Below are 24,993 nucleotides of genomic sequence, written 5' to 3'. Positions count from 1 at the left end.
AAAGAAAGCGATGGGTAAAGAGGAGAATGATGGGAAGGAGAAAGAACGTGCCAAAAACTTATCTACTAGGATAAAGAGAACAAGATCAACAGCTAAATGCCGGAGTTAATTCCAAAACTGAATTCAGCCCAAGGAAATAACCATTTGGTGAACTTCTGGACAAGAAACTGAGGCAAGGATGCAACCAGTCCATTTTGGTAATTAGAGATGAGAGATTTATCCCTGAAATGTGGCATACAGCTAGCCAGCAGGAAAATGAACCTGGTTTAATTAGAGATGGAGAAAAATGACTAATTAGTCCAGAAAGTCATCAAGGCAGAACCAAAAACACTAGACTGATGTGTTAAGCCTAGCTGTCTTCTAAAACAATGCAGTGTAACTTTAATTTTCCTACTATCTAGAAAAGAGAAAACTCTGCATTTTCTTGAATGGTATTGCATTTAAATGACTGGTGGGCATATATGCTGATAATCCAATCTACAGAATTATTGAACAGCACAAAGAAAATAGGGTGAAGACCTAAGATCATATCCAGAATGGGGGCCCTTCCTTCATCCTGCGGCTGACTTGACACGTACTAACTTGCTTTTGGTCATAAATGAAAGACAGTCCTTGTAAGCAAATGGCAATATACTGGCTCTTGGGTTCCCAAGTAGGGTGGACCCACTGAACAGTGGGCAGGGCAGACATGCAGTGAGCCTCAGCATCATCTGCCATGTGGGACTCAAGCTCCTCCAAGATTCTGTCCATTTCTTCTGCCTGCTTCTTCTCTACTCATCACCCAGCAGCTGCTCCAGAGGTTCTATTGCTGATTGATCTTGAGTTTCACAACCTGGAGTTTCCACCACAGAGATTGACTGTATCTCTTCTTCAATTGCAGCTGGGAAAACTCACTGGGGAGAACTCGAATTTAACCTTGCTTGCGTCACTCAACAAAGGTTGAGTAAGTGGGACTGCCTAAGAACATGGCAGCTCCAATTGAAACCACATATTTACAGTGTGTGTATGTTGAGGAAGGAAAAAGATGAGAACAGAAGAAAAGCCGGTAATTCATTGTAGGATAATTTCAAAAATAAAGAGTGCTGCTCCTAGAAAAAGAGGGTGCCTAGGCAGACTAAAAATTTTTAAATGTATCACTCAGGCATTAGATGCTGGAAGGAAAAACGTTTTGATCTTCTAGAAACATTCCAGACAAAAATGGATTTTTATGACTAGCATCTCTTATTGGGTCATTTGGTCCAGAAACTGACATCCCTAGCTGTCTGTGACAATGCATAGAGCCCCAAATCAACAGTCCATCACCTGGAGAGGTTTCTGGACTCTAAATCCCTGGGACCAGTGATGCCTGTGGTTTTTGCTGATTCCCAGTAGCTGAGTTTACTTTGTGCTTTCAGCTGAGCAAAATGTTCTGGTGATTCTACTTCTTCTAGTTGATTCTTCAGAGTCAGAGAAATTCACAATCAGTCTATGACAACAGTACAGGAACCTTTCGTTAGAAAATCCAAGAGTCACTGATGACATCAACTCGAAAGTGCTATTTATTTTATTACCCATTACGAATCAGCCATCTCCTGATTTATCTTTTGCGGTTTTCTACGTTTTGAATTGATATCAATTCTTAGAATAAAATGCAGCACCTGCATCTAAAATATAATTTATTTTTCTTGAGACATGTCTTTCAAGCAGAAGAAAGGTAATGGGCACACAGACCTTGATTGTCTTCTTACAAAACAAGACAGCATCCACATTTCAATACTGCAGCACATGAAATAATTTCTCAATTCCCACTGTGTCATAGCTTAAATGACTTACTGATTAAAATATGAGTAACAATAATTCTGGAGCTGAATGAAGTTCTCAAGCCAAAAGGTAACATTAAGCAATGTCTTACTTTAAATTTAATGTCATGTAGGGTCACTAAAAACAAAATGTAAGGGATAAATGTAAGTGCATAAAACAGAGATAATACCAATTTCCATGAATACAACTTTTATTATCCAAAATCATCTTAGAAGGACATTTTCTAATATACCCATTTTCTAGATAATAAGATTAACCATTTGATGGAAATATTTCCAATTGTATCACCTCCTTCCTTGACTTTTTCCTCATCAATTTAGGGCCTGGGTTGTAGGCACTGTGGCTCTTTGGGATAGTTAAATGGTTGCAATTTGGCTGAGACTGCCCCTGCCTTAAATGGCCCAGGCTATAGGGCTTGCCAAATGGCTTTGGTTTGCAACCTCTTCCTTTGATATCCACTGAAGAATACACATCCTACCCTCTTGAATGCACGCTTCTATCTGCTATTGCTTATTGGGAGCATAACAGATTAAGTTCTAAGGTCCTTCCAGTTGCAAAAGCCATTGATCAACCCTGTGAGGCACTATGAGAGATTGGAGATTACTGAGGAATCTCTTCCAATAACATATGATATATAAAGGTAATTGTGATTCTATGAAGAATGAATAAAAATTGAAAACAAAACCAATCTTGTTTAAACTATTAAATGAAATTTTAAAAAATAATGGAGTGGGCAGATGTATTGCCTATCAAATTAAAATTCAGGGAACATGTGTCAGTTATCAGCTTCATAAGTATGATCTATAAGGTTGAATTAACTAAAGGTCTAACGCTAAACTAAGTGAGATATTACTGAGTTACTAAATGTAGATGAATGGCTTCCTTTTTCCTTTAAAGATGGAAGAATCCCAGAAGTATGCCTAAATCAGAAGCAGAAGACTCATGTTCTAATGACAAATCTGATCATCACCCTGAGTTCCACAAAGCTATAGCATATTGTAGTAGAAAGTATATCAGCATGTGAGTGGAGAGATTTAGGAGTACAGATCTCTATGTATTTCCAGCTCTGTCACCAACTGGTAACACGACTTTGGGCAGAAACTGTCTTACTGATTCTATTCCCTTACTTATAATATAAAGGAGCATAACTAGGTAAGTTCTAAAGTCCTTCTAGCTCCAAAAGGCATGATTACCCCTGTGAGGCACTGTGAAAAACTGGAGATTATGAAGATGAATCTCTTCCAATAATATGATATATAAAGGTGATTGGGATTCTATGAGGAATTAAATGAAGACTATAAGTGCACGATCAAAAGAAAAACTGTAACAGAACCTACAAATCAACTTATAAATAATTCGCTCTAGGTTATAAAATCTGAAAAATACTAGAATGATTATTCTTGTCATAACTGATGCCACTAATATAATTTTTAAAACCTGAGAGCCTAAGTCAGAGTACTTACCTCTTTCAAATTATGTTATGTGTGTGTGTGTGTGTGTGTGTATTCCTGAGTCAACACGAATACCTTTAAAAAATTCTAGAACTTTGGGCCAGGCGTGGTGGCTCATGCCTATAATGCCAGCACTTTGGGAGGCCAAGGCGGGCGGATCATGAGGTCAAGAGATCAAGACCATCCTGGCCAACATGGTGAAACCCCATCTCTACCAAAAATACAAAAATTAGCTGAGTGTGGTGGCACGTGCCTGTAGCCCCAGCTACTCTGGAGGCTGAGGCAGAAGAATCGCTTTAACCTGGGAGGCAGAGGTTGCAGTGAGCCAAGATGTCACCACTGCATTCCAGCCTGGGCAACACAGCAAGACTCCGTCTCAAACAAACAAAAATTCTAGAACTTTGATTAAATTATATTTTTCGGGTCTATCAGTTGAAGTGGAATTGGACTGTGGATTTATCTGTTGAGAAACCTGTTAGATGTTTACTTGGGTACTGACACAATTAACTCTACTTTTGGGACCACAGCCAACTGTAACATCTATGGTGGTGATGAAAATAAAAAACTCTGGCCAGGCGTGGTGGCTCACGACTGTAATCCCAGCACTTTGGGAGGCTGAGACAGGTGGATCACTTGAGGTCAGGAGTTCAAGACCAGTCTGGCCAACATGGTGAAACCCTGTTTCTACTAAAAACATAAAAAAATTAGCCAGGCATGGTGGCAGGCGCCTGTAATCCCAGCTACTTGGGAGGCAGAAGAATTGCTTGAACCTGGGAGGTGGAGGTTGCAGTGAGCTGAGATCGCGCCACTGCACTCCTCCAGCCTGGGCGACAGAGTGAGACACGGTTTCAAAAAAAAAAAAAAAGAAAAGAAAAGAAAAGACAAAACTTTGTTAGACTTGATGTCAAGATCAGTGGGATCAAGGAAAAATTAAGTCTAGGGGATTCAAGCATCTTGAACCCATGATCTATAAATTGTAAATGCCAAGGATCTCTTAAAATAAAGACCTTTCTCATGATAAAGGCACAACCCAATAATATAGTTAGGGTTCATCTGCATCTCTCCTCTTCAACTTGATCCAGATGCCATTACTTGGACGAAGAATCAACTGTCCTTCTAGACCAAGTTCTTCTCTTTTCTGGTTGGATTCTATCCAAAAGTGCCTCAGGATGCATGAAAGAATGGTCTTTTCTTCCATCACAGCAAACTTTTGACCTTCAAATTAATGTAGATACCATTGCTTTAGTTATAGATTTACCCCAAATGTGAGAAACAAGAGGTCCTATCATAGGAAGCAAGCCATTTTACATTTTCACAGTAGGCGGAAGGAGAATCAGAATGGTTTGGGACACTTGTTAAAAATGAAGAGTCTTGAGTTTCCCTCCCTGATCCCACCTTGCATATCTATAGCTGGGGAGGACCAGGGAATTTGTACTCCAGCTGATCCAGATAAATCCTGAGCTCATTCAAGCTTGAGACTCACTACTCTAGATTATGTCTTAGTGGGTCTTTAATTTACTATGGATTCACCACAAAAGCTTCAGATTCACCCGTTTCATTCTGGCCTCATTTTACCAATGTCTGCATTTACATAAATGACAAAATGCTAGGGATACTAAAACCAAAAGGGTTTATAATGCAGGGCGGTGATGTGCATTCATTTTGCTTAAGTACTTTAGCTGGCCATATGGCAAGCATTTTCTGTTTTGATTTGCAAAATGAAATTCTTAAAAGCAATAAACACAAAAATTAGGTTAACCATAGTAATCATAAATAAAGTTTTTACCACAGTAAGTTATATTGTACTGTAATTAAAACTCTACAACATTTTGAAACTCTACCATGAAACTAATTATGTTTTATGTTATGGGTAATTGTGCCTCTCTCCAAATTCTAAGCCCCCCCGCACCTTAGACTACGACTGTATTTGGAGACAGGTAATCGAAAGAGGTCAGTAAGTATAAGTGAGGTCAGTGGAGTCTGAGGGGAGAGAAGATCAGGACACAGACCCACAGAGAGGAAAGACCAAGTGAAGACATGAGGAGAAAATGGCATCTAGAAGCCACAGAGAGGCCTCAGGAGAAACCAGCCCTGCCAACACCTTGATCTTGAACTTCCAGCCTCCAGAACTGTGAGAAGATAAATTTCTGCTGTTTAAGGCACCCAGTTTGTGGTATTTTGCTACGGAAGCCCATGTAGGCTAATATACTAATATACCTTTTGACCGTAATATTTTAAAACTACAAAGCACAGTAAGTGAGGGAAAAAAGAAACCAGCTATTTTTTTAAGGCTGTTGCATACGGGCAATGTCACATCACATCTCAAAGAAATCACTGTGAGAAACCCATTATCAAGTGGGCCTGAAAGGTCAAACCAATTCAGATGGATACAAACCTATACAGTTCCTGGGGCCAGCAGAGAAGGGCACGTAGGCATATGGATGGCGCCCTTGTGCATTCTCGGGGAAGAACCGCTCAGGCTGGAACTCCTCGGGGTTGGGGAAGTATCTCGGATCTCTGTGCAATGCATAGGGAATGATGACGGCTTCAGTGCCTTTCAGAACTCTGTAACCCGCTGTCAAGAAGTAGTCAATACGTTATGAGACCGGAGCAAGACAGACATTTGAAGTTTCCCCCTCCCTTCTACTTTAGGTATAGCATACTTACCCACTTCACAATCTTCACTAACACTACGGGCAAATAAAGGAACAGAAGGAAAAAGGCGAAGGGTCTCCTTAATAACACATTCCAGATACCGAAGTTTCTTCAGGTCTTCTACGGTAGCGGGACGGTCAGACTTCCCTGATGAAAGCAAGCAGATAAGATGACCTGAAAGAACGGTAGGGGCCGGGGGTGCAGATATCAAAAAAGAACAGGTGGATCAAGGCATGGGATGCTAAATACCCGTCAAATACCCACCAAAGAAGAACAAGTGGATCAAGGCACTGGATGCTAAATACCCATCAAATACCCTTCAAAGAAGAACATATGGATCAAGGTACTGGATGCTAAATACCCATCAAATACCCATCAAAGAAGAACACGTGGATCAAGGCAGGGCATGCTAAATACCCATCAAATGCCCATCAAAGAAGAACATGTGGATCAAGGCAGGGGATGCTAAATACCCATCAAATACTCTTCAAAGAAGAACACGTGGATCAAGGTACTGAATGCTAAATACCCATCAAATACCCATCAAAGAAGAACACGTGGATCAAGGTACTGAATGCTAAATACCCATCAAATACCCATCGAAGAAGAACACGTGGATCAAGGTACTGGATACTAAATACTCATCAAATACCCATCAAAGAAGAACATGTGGATCAAGGTACTGGATGCTAAATACCCATCAAAGAAGAACATGTGGATCAAGGCAGGGGATGCTAAATACCCATCAAATACCCATCAAAGGAGAACACGTGGATCAAGGCAGGGGATGCTAAACACCCATCAAAGAAGAACATGTGGATTAAGGCAGGGGATGCTAAATACCCACAGCTAAAGTAGAATTTGTAACATTATGCATAATCAAAATAAAAAGGACAATACGCCAAGTAAAATAAACAGACACTAAGGGTCACATATTGTACGAATCCATGTATAGGAAGTACTCGGAATGGGTAAATCCATAGAGACAGAAAGTAAATCAGAGGCTGCCAGGGCCGGGGGGAAGGAAGAATCACTGGGACTGCTTAATCGTACCAGGTTTCCTTTCGAGGTGCTGAAAATGTTCTGGAATTAGGTAGACGTAACTATCGTACAACATAGTGAAGGTACTAAATGCTGCTGAAATGTACATTTTAAAATGGTAGATTTTACGTTATGTGACATTTACCTCAGTAAAAAAAAAAAATAATAACATAAGGAATTAATACTCGCAACTCACTACACAAAGATTAGTTGCTCAAATTTTTTTTCTTTTTTTGGAGACGGAGTCTTGCTCTGTCGCCCAGGCTGGAGTGCATTGGCGTGATCTCTGCTCACTGCAAGCTCCACCCCCCGGGTTCACGCCATTCTCCTGCCTCAGCCTCCCGAGTAGCTGGGACTAAAGGCGCCCGCCACCATGCCCGGCTAATTTTTTTCTATTTTTAGTAGAGACGGGATTTCACCATGTTAGCCAGGATGGTCTCTATGTCCTGACCTCGTGATCCACCCACCTTGGCCTCCCAAAGTGCTGGGATTACAGGCGTGAGCCACCGAACCCGGCCTAGTTGCTCAAAAATTTTAGAACTAGGATTGGGGGTAGAAGAAAAAGTGAAGCACAATAAGCAGAAAACACGAGAAGCACAGAGCAAAGATTCTAGTAATGGTGACTGTGTCACTCATTCTGCAAGACCAAAAAGCTTTGTGAAACTGGCAATGAGCTAAATATTGTAGGGGATACAAAAGATTGGAGCCTATTCCAAAAGAACTTGTGAGCTTTTGGAAGACCAAATTTACCCACTCAAGGCAATATATGTAAAACTAAAATCAGTGTAAAGAAAATAAAATGATGACAAAAATGTTGCCAAAAGTGTTAGATGGTGTCCATTCTGCAAAATAAAAGCTTGACTCTTAATATGAAATTCCAGTCCTGGCACAATCTGCACACAAAACTGCTTTTCCATCCTCATCTCCCAGTGAATGAGAGATGAGTTCTCGCAGTCTCTCACTCTCCACTATTGCCCTCCAGATCAGAAACCTTTCTACTTCTGTGCCGTTGCTCATCTGCTTCCTCTTTCTAGAATGCCTTCTCTCTCCTGCTTTATTCCTTTAGTTTTCCTTCCCTGCTTCTCGCTATAAAACTGCATCAGATACCACTTGTTGCTTGGTTAACTCAACTTTATTCCTTTTCACCTTGCAGCTATTGGGAGCCATGTGACACGTGATTTTTAAAAAGGATAAAATTGATGGAAGCCCCTTTGTGGCAGACTGATAATGGGCCCCAAAATATCAGGTCTTAATCCCTGCAATCTGTAAATGTTACCCTATTTGGAAGAAGAGAACTCTTGGTAGATTTGATTAAATTAAAGATCTTACAGTGGGTAGACTATCCAGGTGGGCCCTGAACGCCCTCACAAGTACGTCACAAGTATGCTTGCGAGAGAGACACACATGCACACACACACACCACACATGCATGCACGTGCGTGCACACACACACACCCAGAGAAAAGAGAAGGCGATGCAGAGACTGCCAGAGATGGCAGCGATGTGGCTGTCAGCCAAGAAACGCTGGCAGCCACCGGAAGCTGAAGAGGCGAGGAGTGGATTTTTTCCCAGTGGGGCACAGCCCTGCCTACATGGTGACGTGGGCTCAATGACACTGATCTTTGACTCGGGTGTCCAGAACCGTGAAGGAACAGACGTCGCTGCTGTGAACCTCCCCGTCTGTGGATTTGTCACAGCAGCAGCCACAGGACACCAACACACCTGGCACCCCAACCTCCCCTGTCTTCCTGCCTTGAAGATGAACGTGATGCTTGGAATGCCAATCATGAGGACAAAAGCCAAGACGGTAGAGATGGCAGGCAGCAAAAGGGCAAGTCTGGGATCCTGGACATCCTACTGGCAGGACCTTTCCTCCAGGTTGCTTGCTGTGTAATAGAAATGTATCTCCTGGTAGCTTAATCCACCTTTTCTCTCCTTTGTGGTGAGATGCAATCTGCGAAACAGCTTTCCTGTACCTTTCTGAATAGTTTCACCAGCTCCTCCTTTCTCCCAAATAGCACCTTCTTCACTCAAATGCACACCCATGACTCAAAGCTTCTGTTTCACCTGGGAAGCAGTGAGACCCCTGATGGCAGCAGCACGCATCAGTGCACCCCAGCATCTAACCTTGAGCACAGCAGCACACATCAGTGCACCCCAGCATCCGGCCCGGTATAGCCACTTGCCAGGCGACTGGCAGAGGCCTGTGAGTGAATGGACGAGGCCTTGCAAAGGGGATGGTACTGGAAATGATCCCATGCGGGAGCCTTCCTGCTCACTACACTGTGTGGAAACACAGTGACATCTCTGCAGGGGACTTAGTACCACAATATAACCAGTGAAGGGGCCAAACATACCTAACACGTCATCCAATTCATGATCCACTTTTTTCTGGACTTCTGGGTTACAACCCAACAAGTATAAGGACCAGTTTATGGCAGCTGCAGTTGTGTCGTGCCCCTACAAATGGAGAAAACAATAGCTTAAAAAGCAGAGTTAATGCTGCGATGATTAGGAGTGACCAGAAACCTCTTTTGAATTGTCTCTGGATCTGATGACTGCACTGTGACTGCAGGACATAAGAAATGAATTCTGTGCAGCACCTTGCCTCGGTGATAAACAGGGAAATAAACCCTGAAAAGCGGAGGTTCGTGCCTAGAGATGGCAGTTCCACGCCGCGTGGTGTTGCACGCTGGTGGGATGTGCCTGTGCTGTGTTAATAAAGGCGGCGTTCCATGGGCACGAGGTGAGCTGGGCCTTTGTGAATAGAACGAAGTCTGATTTTCACGAGCCTGCTTGTCAGGGCTGTACTTCTCTGCCTTCCCCCATCTGTCAGGTGGGCCTCACCTGTTGATGACGGGCACCAGGGGGTAGAAGTGTGGTTCTAAGTCACATCCTCTGCATTAAAAATTGACAACAACCTCATTTCATACTTGCTGAGTTTTAGGCAAAATACTAAGCACTCTGCAGAAACTGAATTAATCTGCACAAAAACTCCATGAAAGACTCATTACTGTTATTTACAATTCAGAGATTAAAAACTGAGGCCAAAGATGTGGTTAAATAACTTCTCCTGTGCTGAACAGCTTAGTGGGAAGCAGAGGCAGAAACTGGGCCTGCTGCGCGTCTGACGACAAAGCCAGCCAAGCCCACGCCATTCCCTCCACACCCTGCGCAGTAAAGACGCTCCACCTCCGCCTCTTACGCCCGCGCGACGCCTCCACCTCCGCCTCTTACGCCCGCGCGACGCCTCCACCTCCGCCTCTTACGCCCGCGCGACGCCTCCACCTCCGCCTCTTACGCCCGCGCGACGCCTCCACCTCCGCCTCTTACGCCCGCGCGACGGCTCCACCTCCGCCTCTTACGCCCGCGCGACGGCTCCACCTCCGCCTCTTACGCCAGCGCGACGCCTCCACCTCCGCCTCTTACGCCAGCGCGACGCCTCCACCTCCGCCTCTTACGCCAGCGCGACGCCTCCACCTCCGCCTCTTACGCCTGCGCGACGTCTCCACCGCCGCCTCTTACGCCTGCGCGACGCCTCCACCTCCGCCTCTTACGCCTGCGCGACGTCTCCACCTCCGCCTCTTACGCCTGCGCGACGTCTCCACCTCCACCTCTTACACTAGTGTAACGTCTTGGGCAACCGTCTTCCCCACCCATTTGATATTTCAGGCCCTGGCCTCTTATCTACCTCCATCTCCCTAGCACATTTCCATATGCAAAAGTGGTGATTTCTTCAGAAAAAAAAATGTATCTGGAAAATCAATAACAGTAATCTACCTCTCTGAGTGAAACTTTGAGGACAAAAAGAAAAAACAAATTATTTCCTCTATAAAAGATCTCACTTTTCCATTTTTCCTATGTGGCACAAGTGATCTTTGTAATATTTCATTCTCTGTGCAGAAATCTTCAAAGTACTTGTTTTATAAAACAGCTGCTAAAATGAATTGCTTGGGGCTTATTCTGCAATTCTTAAAAGACACAGCCTACAGGTCCTGAGGTCGGCGCCTCTGCATTTTCCTAGCACTTGCAGTTACAAAACCTACTCGGAACTCCAGATGAGCTCTGGTCCGTTGTGCTCAGTTGTCTACTAAGTACGGAAGGAAGTATTCTGGCTAAACAATTTTAATAGCTTTCCTTGAATTTATGAGCGGAAGCCTGATCCAAATGCATGAGGAGTCTGCTGAACTTCCGATTTCATTTCATCTGCCAACCTCAGAAAGCAAGATAAGGCAAACGTAAAGCACCCAGGCACACTGGTGGAGCAGGGGAGGACGCCTACTTTTAGCTCACAGCTGGAACCTGGGCAGTTGCAGCCTGCACCGGCCTGTGGAGGAGGCCACAGTATCACACTCACACCTGCTATGCCTCCCTCTCAATGCAAAGAAGAAAAGAATTAGAATGTCAAGGAATGTTAGAGTTGGAAGAAAAATCATTAGTCTGGTTCTGGTTGTTTTCGTGAGATTGAGAGGTTCCTGGTAGGAGATGGATGTGCACATGTGTGTACCTGTGTGCATGGGGGTGTGTGCACATAGGCATGTGTGTACGTGGATATGTACATGTGTTTGTGTGTGCATTTGTGCTTATGTACACGAGTGTATATAGCTGTGTGCATTTGATTGTGTGTGCATGTATATATAAATATGCATCTATGTGTATGTGTATATACGCATGTGTGTATGTAGGTGTGTACATGTGTTTTTGTATGTGTGATTATTTGCATAAATGTACATGAATGTGTGCCTCTGTGGGGGGTGGTGTGTGCATGTATGTGTATGCATGCATGTGTGCATGTGGGTATATATGTGCATGCGTGTGTATGTGCATGAGTATCTGGGTGTGTGTGTATATTTGTGTGTGAGTGTATGTATGCACGTGTGTGTGCATGTGGATATACACGTTTGTGTATGTGTACATGTATGTGCGTATGTGCATGAGTGTATGTAGGTGTGTGCATGTGTTTGTGTATGTGTGTATATGTGAATGTATGTGGGTATATACATGTGTCTGTGCATGTGTATGTGCATGAGCATGTGTGTGTGTAGGTGTGTGCATGTGTGTGTGTTTGTGCATGGTTTACATGAGTGCATGTGTGTGTGTGTGTGTACATGGGCAAAGTGAAGATGTGAGGTCTCTCTACTCCGACATCAAATAGTAACACCCAGTATGTGCTGCATACTTATGGGCCAATCACGATTCTCTGAGCACCTTTACAAATCTAATCATCATAACTATTCCATGAGGCTTGTGCTATTAAAATAAGACTATTCAGGCCTAGAATGGCTAGGTGAGGTGCTTGAGGTCATGGTTCCAGCATGTTAGCTGGGATTTGGTCTTAGAGCCCACACACTTAACACCTCTCTACTTTTCAGCTAATTTAGATGTCCATTTTCTGCTTAAGATTTATTTTCAGTCAAGTTTTCTGTTTAAAAAAATTTAAAACCACCAATGTAGTCCATCTCTCGCTTTACACATAGGAAAATTGTGACAGAACTCTGAAATGATCAGAACTATCTTATTTGGCTAATCAGCACAGAGCCTGAACTGGAACTCGGATCTAAAGACCCTTCCCACAGCTTTCTCCTGCCGTGTCGTGGAGCCTCACACCAGAGTGCAGGAGCACTGGCACTGCTGCCAGAGGCTGCCGCAGAGCAGCTCACACGTTGGTGGCAGGCAAAGCCATTAAAAACTCAGGTGCCTTTCACTCTGCTCCATGTGGATGATATTACTACATGGCTTCTAAAAACCATGTTTTATTTATTTTGCAATCCACATATAGAGAAAGTCCCTCTTTGTAGTATTTAATATTTAGGCTATCTTGGTAAAACGTACTTCACATATATATGTATAAATTTGAGATCAGAGATCTCTTTAGAATCATGAACTGGCTGATTCTCTGTTGGAGGGCTCTTACTGTCCTCTTTAGGTAGAGCAGCTCTTCTGCTTGGGAACACTCTGACAAATCTTAGGTTTTCTTGAGGAAAAACAAATGTGTCTACTGCTGTGCCCAGCACTAGTCAAAATCGTTTTCTGAAGAAGGAAGTTGAGCTGGTACTTAATCAGTTTCTTAAATTTTGTGATTTCTAATTAAAATATAATGAATCTTCTTTAGTTATAGTAAACTACTTTAAAATTTAAGTTTTAAAAAATAATGCTAAAGATTCTAACAATAACTGAAATTCGTTTAATGATATCTGAACATAACAATATACAATACCTCAAACATGAAGGTGTCAACTTCTTCTCGAATATCTTCATGGCTTAGCCTGTTCCCTTCATCATCAGTCACACTTAAAAGCAAGTCAAGAAAGGCCCTGCGTTTATTTTTGGAGGGGGCAGAGCCCCTGCCAACACCTCTACAGTCTTCATCAGCATTCATTTCATTGGCCCGTTCAGCGATGACCTGTATGATTTGAATGATAATCACATGCTTCTGTTTGGACTTGGATGCACCCTAGTAACACATTTTCTTATAAAATATGCTAGTTTCTTTCATTTATTTTTATTAAATCTTTCTATTTCGACATTTCGACAACATAGGCTCTTGTGAAAATACAGTAAGCCTCATTAATATTTCAGGGATTATCTGGTGAAACTTTTAAAAACAAATTTAATGTCACGCAAATTCCTAATTTTCAAGTGCTATTTTTGCAGTCTTTCCAACACAAGAATAGAATCATAGTCTACTAGATAGTACCCTAGAGATTTGATTGTGCTAATGAGAAAAAGTTTAAGTGGTAGAGTGAATGCAATCATTATACAATAGTCTAATTATAGACTTAATTACATGTTGTAGAGGAGAAAAGAAACAGCAAGCAGATTAGTGAATTCACCCTCTATGCTTTCGATTTCTGCTGCCTGAAATGCTTTCCTCAGAGGCCTGCATGGCTGCCCCCTGCCTTCTTGCAGATCTCTGCTCATTGTCACATGATCAGAGAGACCTCCCTCATCCCTCATCATTGTCACATGATCAGAGAGACCTCCCTCATCCCTCATCATTGTCACATGATCAGAGAGACCTCCCTCATCCCTCATCATTGTCACATGATCAGAGAGACCTCCCTCATCCCTGCCACCCCCGTCCCTAGCACTGTGACGCTTCCTAACAATGCTTTTTCTCCATTTCCCTTGCCACCTGACACTATGTGATACTTCTGTCATACTTATTATTATATGTGATATTATACTTACGTTATACTTCTTATTTAGCATCTTTCTCTTCCAACTCAAACACTGCCATGCTTGTGCATGTCTTTGTTCATTGATACATTTCCAACCTCTAGAGCACTGCTTGACATTTAACAAATACTAGATATTTCTTGGATGGATAAAAGAATGAAGGCCAATACACTTAATTTGGTTGTACATTTCAACCTTCTTTTCCTACCAGGTAATTGACCAAACCTGCTACTAAGTGGCCTGAATAGATTCTAAGCAATTTGAGGGCAAAACACCATGTCTTTTTTTATTCTTGGTGGAATTCCTAGAGCCCAGGCCTCAGTAGGCAATTCTCAATGTTTATTCAATGAATAAAATTGTCCATTCAGTCTGGAATTCATTTAATTATTTCTATTAAATATTAATGCACAAAATGTAAGGAAAAATATAATTATGAAATATAACCTGCTGGCTATTCTCCTGTAACCAGGTGATCACACTCCACTGTGGCCAGCTCAGCCAACATCGCATTCATGGAACATCTACTGATTTATTCATCATTTGCTCTCTTGGGGGTAGGGTGTACTTCACCACAAGGACATAATTCCAATAGATTTTAACCAAAATTTACAGCAAAGAAAGGACATATTTAAACAGGCAGTTTTTTCAATACACTGAAATTATAATTTGATGTATATTTTCAATTAAATCTTGCTTTTTCAAAACACATTATTAAGACAAAGATTGACATCCTATATTCAAAACAGCATCACTATCTTCTGGCTATTTTTGAATTGGAAATAGAATACTAATATCTAGTTAATTTTAATGTTTTCCATGTTAAGATACTGCTATCAATGTCCTCTGCCTTTGAAAATGACTGCCGAATCCAAACATTTTCCAGAAAACTCCTATACACAGATTTTTGTTCCTTTATTCTTTTACACAGCACCCTGTTTGTTAATAAGTGTTCATAGCTCATATCACATGTTGTAATTATGTGTTGATAGATCACCTCTCCTACTAGAATAACTTCCTTTCAGGTACGGACCATATACACGTCCTACTCATTACTACATTTCCAACATTTGGTATGGTGGTTAGCACTTAGCGAGTACTTAATTAATATTTGTTGACTACATAATTTAAGTATACATTTTTATACTTAATTTAAGTATAATACATAATTTAAGTATAATTTTTTATACTAAAATTTTTTTTCTATTATTATTCAACTTTTATTTTCTGAGACATAGGCTCCGTAGTCCTACACCGGGTATGTTAACAAAACATCAACATCATGGACTTACCAAAAGTTCTGGAAAGGAACGGTGGGGATGGTTGCACAATATCGTGAATGCACTTAATACCACCAAACTGTACAGTTAAAATGGTTATAAGGGAAATTTTATGTTACGTCTATTTTACCACAATTTTAAAAGTCAGGGACTTACATTGTTGGTAAAAGTATGTAGGATCTTAAGGCTCTTTTTGTGTTCCCATCCTTCTTTAAACATAAGGTACCAGAGATCAAGCCAAAGCCAGGGCATCTTTATTCTTTGAAATATCATCTCACTCATTCTATAAATGGGAGAAAAATACATCAGCTGTTGTATCAGAAATGTGTATTTCTTGAGCACTTCTTTAGCACCTGGCCTTGATGAAGGCCATCGTGGGAATGACGATGATTGTCTTAGAGGCTACTAAGAGCTCCATGTTTTATGCTCAACAGTGAAGGCATGGGCTATTACGCATCCCATGAAGCCTCAGAAAATGATGGGTTCTTTAAAGGAATGAAGAATTCATTATAAAACATCCTTACTAGATAGCCATTTGGTCTCTGCTTCTGTTTCTCCAGGGCGAGTTTCCCACTCTGCCTAGAGCCTCTGTACTAGAGGGTGAGATGAAGTCAGCCTCTTTTTAAGGTCCATCATTGGTTTGACCACTCCTCTGGTGTGACAGAAGACAACTGGCTGCCCTCTTCTACAATCAAGGGCTCTCTAAGTACCCATCTGTCACTTGGCTGTCCCAGCACCTCCCTTTCATGTCCAGCCATAGAGCAGAAAGACCCCTATGTGATCTCCTGCAGGACCAGCTTGGGTGCCGGTTCTTCAGAAAGACCTTTCCTGGCCTCTCAGTCTGCAGGACACTTTCTTGTTTTGCTCTCTGATATCAATTTGATCTTTTCTTCCTAATCAATTATTACAATTCATGAATTTCTTTGTCCGATGCCTGTCTCCTGTGTTATTCTGTTTTCTGTACTACTACAAAACCAGTCAGTACCCTGTGCAGTGATTGGAAGATCACAGATGCTTAATAAATATTGGTTAAAATGAAGTGAAATGAGCAGGAGACTTAAATGTACTCAGCTCAGTGCCCTTCTCTGTACTTCATCAAATCAAGTCCTTGCCCTGCCTCTTAACAGATGAATAACTGCAAGCAGTTTTAGGGTAAAATTGACTGTTTCGATGACTAAAACAATACCTACTTGGTGCAGAAAATAAGGGAAGAAGAATAACAACAAAAGGAAAGCACAAGAATGAGAAACACATACACGAGACAATGAGAACCACTGCTAACATTTTGTTATAGTATCTGCTAGTCTTTTTCTATGAATAACTTTTAAATATAACAATTATCATAGTACAGAAAACTGTTTATATCTTTCTCTTCTCAGCATCATAATGTAAGCATCATTATGTACAATATAATGTAATCTCAATGTTAGAGAATAATCATTTTAAATTACTGCATAATCTAGATGTGCCATAATTTATATAACCTTTACTCTACTGCTTACCCACATGCTTACATGATGAGGTTAACTTCTAGTTTAATGTTTAATTTTGAAACCATAAAAAGATACACCACAGAAATTGTCAGCAATAATTTTTAAAGCCCAAATCAATAATAATTTTTAAAATAACTGAAAGGACTCCATTTACCTATAAACTGCACGGACATACTCGGAATCATCATTACTTTGAGCACCGATATTCTTCCCCATAGCTGTTTCTATAAAATATGGGTGAGAAGCAACCATTCAATTCATGCACGTTAGTTATCTCGTGTTTATTTTGCAGTGGCAGACACTAAAGACGTACATCCTGCTTTGTCCTTGTATATTTCAGAATTCTTCTTCCTCCCTTTACCCTCTTCTCTTGTACGGTCCACTTCTACTCCCTGTTCCTGTTCTTCCTTTCCTTCGCTTCCCTGGGCAGTTGCTCCGTGCCTGCCCCACTCACAGCCCTGGGCGTGGCTGCTGCTCCTCAGAAGGCCAACGCAGCCATAGAACTGCGCTGAAGAGCCCATCACCCTTTCCCGTCCCCCCATTTGCCTTCCCGGTGGAGTGTGATTTCCTATTTAGGCCATTTTCTCTTTATGCCATAAATTTAGAAACAGAGCGATGAGACTCACCACAGATGATATCTAAGGCACAAAGAGTGATGTAAAAAAAGCAGTTAAAAGCTTCTTGGTTAACGTGTTTTTCCAGTTTCTTAACCAATATATTTGCTTGTTCATTCATGATATCTAAGAAATCTTCCAGAATGGTAAAATGGAAAGTGGGTGTTAACATCTTTCTCCTGGAGCGCCATTTGTTTCCAGTACTAGAAATAAAATATGTGGTTACAAAAAATATATATACAGAGAGAGAGAGAAAGAGAAAAGTAACATCCAAAACGATTAAAGCATAAATATAGCAAGTCAACAAAATTCTCCTGAAACAGCTTCATCTACAGGTTCTCAAATGCTTTTGGCAGAATGACAAAGATATACACATAACTATAAAATATTCATCTATAGTTACAAAATATGAGTATTTTGGACATTCTTCTATAAATGTTTAAAATAGCATTCATAAAATTGAAAAATTTAAGAATTTTTCTCAATTTCTAAGTTCCGAGTTTCTAATAATAAATTTGTTTCCCCTTCCATCAATACCTCAGTCCTCAGATGATCCTCGCGCTCCAAGGTTCTACCTTCATCTCTCCCCTCTCCAGTTCTCCACAGTCCCTACTGGGCTCCTGCCTTGCTCTTGTGGGGCCCTCTCTCAGAGGATGGAGCCCTGTTTCTAGATACCAGCTCACTGTACTTCTCTCGGGCTGACCATCTTTTTGATTGGATTTTCAAGATTTCCCTGCTCCAGACACTCCTTTGCTTTCCTGTGTCCTCCATCCCATCCACTCTCGTCCATCAGGACCTCCTGAGTCTTCCTGAACACTGGCGACAGTTGCTGTTGAATACCACAGCTGAAGACAACTGTTCACCTGGACTCTTGGCCTCTCGGCAGGCAAAGGCCAGCTGCCAGCTGGACCTTCCTTTCCAGCCTTTCTCCTCCTTTCTGAGAGCAGAGTCCTGCTACAGAAAAAGCTACCCTGTGTTAATTCTTGAAATAACAAGTTGCATGTAGAAGTAACCATTTCTATAGACAGCTTTACAAAGGTACACTGGCATACCTTGTAAGAAGTCCTAGGCCAAGCCATGGTTCTAAAAACTTGTACATAGAGGATTTGTCAATTTGCTTTGAACTAGTTAAAATTACCTTAGGAAGAGAAAAACATACTTTAGAGACATACAGACATCAAACAACCTTCCTGTAATTATAGGAATACTGGCTAGAATACAGCTAGTTTTTCGGACATTCATAACATTTATTTTCTCCGTGGTTCATTTTCAGTCCTGTGCCTCAAAGACATTCAATTAGAGTTTTGAACACAAAACTGGCATTCAGTCTTGGAGACTCAATGGAGTTGGGAGAAAGAAAGATGTCCCAGATGATTCTCTGGTTCCTGCCATAAACCAGGAACCAAGTGGAGTTATTTAAAGTGGGGAGGGGGACAGTGAGGTCCGAATCTGGAGGAGGTGAATCTGGAGGGTGAGCACATCTGGGGAGATGGAAATCATGGGTGTATTTTCAGGTGTTGTTAACTTTGAGGCATTCAGGTTGCTGTGGTCTGAAAGCAAATGAGACAGCCAAGATAAGGCCTGAGCTGGAGATGCCTGTTTTGAGTGTCCCCAGCATAGAGGCAGCAATGGAAGCCGTGAGTATGATCGGATCACCCAGAGTCCACGTGAAGTGGGAGGAGGGATGGGGTCTAGGGCTGAGCACAGGGTGCTCACCAGGCTTCTTGCTCAAGTCCCCTACTCTGGACAGATCTCCATCTGCATCCACCACACCAACTTCTATTAACACTAGGCCAGCAGTGGCAGAAATCCTGTCTGCCCTTCTCGCTGTCTTCTCTGAGCCAGGATTCTGGAGAAGCATGAGAAACTCCAGCATTTTCACCATAATTAGAAAGACACGTCCTGGCACTACTTCCTAGGAAATTCAGTCTTTAATTTTGGTCAACGAAGAGAAGCTCTGTTTACCCCATCTTTGTTTCCTGACCCAAATCCTTTTCTCACCATACTACAAGATGATTTCCCCAGACCTTTCAACAAGTAAAAAGACTACAGCTTTTTGGAGGACTAATTTCAATAGCATGGGTTTGTAATATTTATCCCATAAATATCAAATTTGCATTGTCTTTTAAATTTGGACTAAGTTTATCATTGATATGAGACCCTGAGCAACTTGAGGGAAACATATTTTATTAGTCATGTATTTTTGAAGTCTTAAAATAGTGTCTGGTGGATAACAAGTGCTCGCCTTGCAGAATAATTTATTTATGTTTCTAAAAAACGATATCCTTTCAAAAAAAGAATAAATATAATGGGACCTGATAGCAGTTGTGCACTTATATCTGGAGAATGCTAATCTCCCAGGATTCAGGCTACACCTGGAAAGCATTAAATTGCACTTATATAGTCTAAAATACTTAATGGAATGTTTTTCGCACTGAAATGGTTGAGATATAAGGACACATTATATTGATTCTGATGAAATTCTCACACTGTCAGATACACAGTACAATACTGATCATATTCACACGTACCCACCTCCACATTTTCTGCATTATAAAGGGCCACCATGGGTACCGGCCCAACCCAGAGCTTCAGCAGCGGCATGTGGCGGTATTCCTCTGTGTACTCAATGATCTGCTGAAAAAATTCTGGGGAAGAACATCAAATTTTAAATTCAATCAAAATGAGAAAGTTGTGACCAGTATTGGACAAATGTTTGTTTTCTCATTTTGATAAATATACTAATTCTGTAATGTGTTACTGTTAGAGGAAGCCAGGTTAGAGAGCATGTGTGAACTGCCTGAAATATTGCAACTTTTCTGTAAGTCTAGTTTTTTTCAAAATAGTATTTGCCACAGCAAATAAACACACATAATGCATGTTAGCTATTAGAGAATAATAATTATTAGGTTTTGATGTCCCAGAATGGGCATTCTTTCTAACGACTGCCCAGTATCACAGAGCTAGTAAACGGTGGACCTGGCTTGTACCGAGACTCCAGAACTTCACCACACACTACGCTGCTTCCAAATATCTCTCAGATGAAGCAGTTGTCAATATTGCTATGAAAGGAGCTGGGTGAAATCACCAGTGTCAGTCATCCTGCGTCATGCAAATATACTGTCTGCCCTGGTCTGGTCTGGTCTGACAGAGGGGACAGGGAGGTCCCAATCTGTGGTTCTAAGGCACCAGGGCCAACAGCTGGGAGTAGCTGGGGAAGGCAGACATTGTCACAGTGGACTAGAAAATGCCAGATTAGAGTTTAGAGGCCAGTTGGAAGCCAACTGCAATCTTCCAGGTGAAATGGCTGAGGCCAGCGTTTGGACATTAGCCGCAAAATGAAAGGCAACACCTCTTGCATGCGAAAGACAAGATTCTTGAGGAAAACAACTGTATCTTAGAATATTCTGATATCCCCAACTTTGTTGAGGTCAACACTGGGCACAAAGCAGGGCCTTAATAAATGCTTCATTGACAACTAAAGAACTTATTCTAACCAACTTCTAGACAGTGATCTAGAAACTTTGCATGCAATAAATTTAATCCTTAAAGTAACTCTGTAATACAGTCATTTTAACAAGTGACTGTTAAACAAGTTTCTTTAACAAGAAAAGGAGAAAAAAGAAAAACTCTCTAAGTTAAAGAGTTTTAAATAATTTCTCAAACAACTTGGATATAGTGTTGGAAATTGAACAGTGGTTTTCCTGATGCCAAAATCCAGGATTCGTTGGTGGAATAAAAAGTCCCGTAAAAGACAGTATTCATCGTTGTTTTCACTCTGAAAGTGACTGCAAGGAGAATTACTTTAAATACTCCAATCAGCTCTCAGGTTGTTTTGAAACAGGTCTTATTCACTAGAGATTTTAATTACTGGAATCTCCAAAAGAATATGATGAGACTTCAGTATATTACTTTCCAGGGGTAAGGGATAGGGGAAAATCTGTATTTTTGTACAATTATTTTTTAATACCATAAAGCCTTAGGACAAAAGGGGTGGTTAGCTCTGCTTTTAGAATTAAATTAACTGAGATGATTTTTACCGTGTGATTTTCATATCTGTGTTGGATTACTTGTTACATCAGTCATGATGATATTTGGTTGGCAAACAGTTCGCTTGATATTTTTCTGTCAAAGTATTTTAATATTTTGGTAAACACTCTTCCATGAGGCCTCATCTTGTGAAGTTGAAATGACAGCATTATTTTTATTAGAGAAAACAAGTGAAAATGAGAAAAAGTCCTTCAAGCTTTGGAGTTAGTTAATGCTTCAGCCTGTAAAACGATTACTAACAAATAATCCCAGAGGAAACTGGGTTCTGGTCTGGGCCAATTTTAAAATATGCCATTTTGGGCAAATCTTTTCAGTTCTGGGTACCTCAGCTTAATCCCTGATGAAAATAAAACGCTGAGATCGAGTTCGCCCTCCCTGACGGGGGGTTGTAAATACCAGGTACTTTTGAGAGCTTTCTAACTTAATGTGATTTTTTTTCCATCAATAAAATGTCCATCTCTGTTTTAAAACATGATTTTAATTTTAAAATTCACTCTTTAATAAACAAGGCGTTTGAAACCCTCCAAAGAAGTCTGCCTGAAGGCCCTGCCGTCTCTTAATTGTTATTATGTAATATCCTTTAAAGGGCTAAAGTGTGAAGGTCAAGCGGGAACTGCAGTAGCAGTCAAGTCTTGTGATGCCGGGAGGAAGCGTCCAATGAATCAATCTCTAGTCTCTTATTTTCCAAAGTGGCAGCGAGAGGAGGGCGGCTCTAAGCGTTAAGGTGTTGGCCAGTTTAAAACCGCTTTGTGCTCCCAGGGAGCTTCTGTTCCTAAGGCTTCCCAAGCCACGGCAGCAGGAAAAGGCAGGGCTTTGAGAGCTGAGCAGCGGTGAGGTGGGAAAAGACCGAGGGCGGGGGTTTGGAAATACCGCATCCTGTGCTACACACAAAGAAAATGCTCACTTTGGGATGGGCACTAGCAGTGCTGGCGGGTGCCAAGGGGCAACGAATAGAACTGGGAGTGCATTCTCCACAGGGTGACAGGCTCCGCCCTCCTGCGGCCAGCGCCACAAGCAGCGGGTTCCTGGCCGATCCGAGGGTGGGGACGGGGCTACGGACCCCGCTGCGCTCCAGGAGGGGCGCCGGCCCTTACCTCGCCCGTCCCGCTTCATCAGCAGCGCGTGGCCCACCAGTGGGTAGGCGCGGGCCACCGTGGGGATGGGCCGCATCTGCTGCCATTTCCGCGCGTAGCTCGCCACCCTCTGCAGCAGGCTCAGGACCAGACTGGCGCCGGCCAGGGACACGGCACTCGCCGCGCCCCACAGCAGCAGCTTCTGCCACACGAGCCCCAGCCAGAGCCCCGCCATCGCCCTGGCTGGCGGCCGCGAGGTCCACTCCGGGCAAGTGCGGCCCGCGGGGGCGTGGTGCGAGGCGGTGCCGGCCGCACACCGCCCACTTCCCCGCGCGGACCTGGCGCGCTCCCCGCTGCCGGGTCGCCCGGTCTCCGGAACCACGTTTCCCGCCTGGGCGGCGGCCAGGGAGGGCGCCACGGGGCTGTTCCTGCGCCCGGCCCCGCCTACGCAGCACCGCGGCCTCCACGCGCCAGCCGAAAGCGAAAGCCCGGAAAACGGTTTCCGGGCCCCAGGCCGTAGTGATTGCACGGGAGGCCCGGAGGCTGGGCCGGGAGGAGGCCGGCGACACTTCCGGCCGCCTCGGGATGGGGGATCGGGGGCGTCGGAACGGTCACCGCGGCAGCCCAGCGCGCCCGGCGGGGCTGGTCTGCGGGTCCTCCGAGGCCGCTCTGACCTGCGGGATTCCGCGGGCGGGCAGCCTGCTCTGAAGGGGAAAGGAAGGCGCATCCGGTTCGGAGCCCGGCTCTGCCGCGCGGCGCTCGCTCCCTGCGCGACCTGCAGCCCCGGGAGGCGGGGCGCGTCCTGGCTCCCGCGGGGTCACACGGAGCGGCGGGCGCTGTAATCCAGGGTGGCCTTGGGGACACAACCTTAGGGAAGTCACCTACCGGTGTGTGTCCGCTGGCCCACTGGGACACTGGGAGCGAAATGAGGTGGTTGTGAGTCAGGTGTTTTCCGAAATATGCACCAGGCACCAGACCCAGGAAGCCGGAGCCCCGGAGAGCACGCAGGGGCGGGTGGGAGAGGAAGGCGGGCGAGGCTGCTCAGCGGGTGCCGGGAGACCGAAGCCGCGGGGGACTCGCAGAAGAGCCAAGACCGGCCACCCAGCCCGGGAAGGGAGGGAAGGACCGCGAGAGGGTGCACCATTTCAGCCTGGGGAGACGCGTGTCCTGGCCGCCAGTCTCTGCTCCCGGCAGAGGGCCCCAGTGCTGACCCCCGCTCCTTTTCCACGCTCGATGCTTCTTACAAAGTGGCCGGGCGAGGAGTGTCGCTCCCCGAGAGGCCAGGCCCTTCCTAAAGACTAAAGTGCCAGGAAGATGAAATTGATGTCCTGGATGCCCGCTTTGCTTCATTACTAATTACGTTCGTTTACTGGAAGCCACTGCATAGGTTGCCCACAGCCACCTGCAGGGCCTCTTTAGTGCAGAGAAAAACATGCCTAAGCTTAGCTTTTCTCCATTTGAATTTGTTTTAAGTCAGCTGCATGTGCTGAGGTGAAATAGTAAGTGAACAAATCAAGTTGCAGAACGGAGTGTGTAAAGTAATGCCTTCTTTGGGAGAAAAGGTTTCTTTCTCTCCGGCTCCACTCATGTCTGCAAGTAAAAATACTGATCAGCTCTATGGAGTGGGAATGAAGATGGGGAACTTAACGCTTTTTATTTCATTCAGGTCAACATTGTTTAATCACTTTAACACTTTAAAAAATAAATATGTTCACTTAGTATCTTTAAGCAAGTCTCATGGGCTTTAGTTTCCTCCTCTCTAAAGGGTTGAGGCTGAACTATAATAAGGTTAATTACAGCTATAAATGTAAACAGTTTGTCTACATCACACTGGGGATTCCAAAATAGGGGGAGGAAGGAAGGGGAGTAATGGTTGAAAAACTGTGTATTGGGTACTGTGTTCCCTATTCAGATGAGGGGATCAATAGAAACTCAAACCTCAGCGTCAGGCAAATTTAACAAACCTGCACATGTGCTCCTGAATCTAAAATTAGAAAGAAAAAGGGTTTGTCTGTATCAGTCTCTGCTAACCTCTGTGGACAAAACAAGGCGGGTAACATACAACCCCTCCCCTCCAGAAGCAGAGAAGGGAGATTGCTTTGGGCAGCAGTGAGTCTCGGCTTGGGCAGAAATGGTCAGAAATGCTGCAGAGCCAGGAGGGGTAAAATGAGCTCAAGGGGCAGTGAGGTGCCCGTGCCTGGAGCACAGGGTCCCATGCAGTGACAGGTGCAGGATGAGGTGGGTGGGTAGGGTGGAGCCAGCTTAAAGAGACCTGGACTGCCAGGCTTAGACGCTTTATCTTTATTTTGAAGGCAATCTGTGGGTAATGAACAAAATAAAAGCCTTGTCCCTTTGTTCCC

At 43.3% G+C, this 24,993-nt stretch overlaps 1 protein-coding gene across 1 annotated transcript; it reads right to left on the bottom strand.

The window, feature by feature from the left end:
• Positions 1-1,972: 1,972 nt before the first annotated feature.
• Positions 1,973-23,410, bottom strand: LOC129034690 (cytochrome P450 4V2). The gene is made up of 11 exons (XM_054484231.2): positions 22,655-23,410; positions 20,046-20,158; positions 18,563-18,648; positions 17,523-17,713; positions 17,051-17,120; positions 15,560-15,686; positions 13,165-13,350; positions 9,305-9,407; positions 5,919-6,053; positions 5,647-5,826; positions 1,973-4,466 (listed from the first exon to the last, which is right to left on the bottom strand). Exons 1-11 carry the CDS (start codon positions 23,358-23,360, stop codon positions 4,294-4,296), a joined length of 2,070 nt encoding a protein of 689 aa, XP_054340206.1. The 5' UTR covers positions 23,361-23,410; the 3' UTR covers positions 1,973-4,293.
• Between the last annotated feature and the right edge of the window lie 1,583 nt (positions 23,411-24,993).

This window comes from Pongo pygmaeus, chromosome 3, assembly GCF_028885625.2.
Source record: "Pongo pygmaeus isolate AG05252 chromosome 3, NHGRI_mPonPyg2-v2.0_pri, whole genome shotgun sequence".
NCBI lineage: Eukaryota > Metazoa > Chordata > Mammalia > Primates > Hominidae > Pongo > Pongo pygmaeus.
The sequence above is the reverse complement of the archived record's forward strand: the minus strand, read 5'-3'. Positions and strand labels throughout refer to the sequence as shown.

What these genes read in the sequence shown, in the direction of transcription:
- LOC129034690 (XM_054484231.2), bottom strand. Translation starts at nt 23,360, where the DNA reads ATGCGCCTTCCTTTCCCCTTCAGAGCAGGCTGCCCGCCCGCGGAATCC. An exon ending in GGCCTAGGACTTCTTACAAG is followed by an intron (nt 17,714 to 18,562) that starts GTATGCCAGTGT and finishes TTTTATTTCTAG; the next exon opens with TACTGGAAACAAATGGCGCT. An exon ending in TGCCTTAGATATCATCTGTG is followed by an intron (nt 17,121 to 17,522) that starts GTGAGTCTCATC and finishes CATATTTTATAG; the next exon opens with AAACAGCTATGGGGAAGAAT.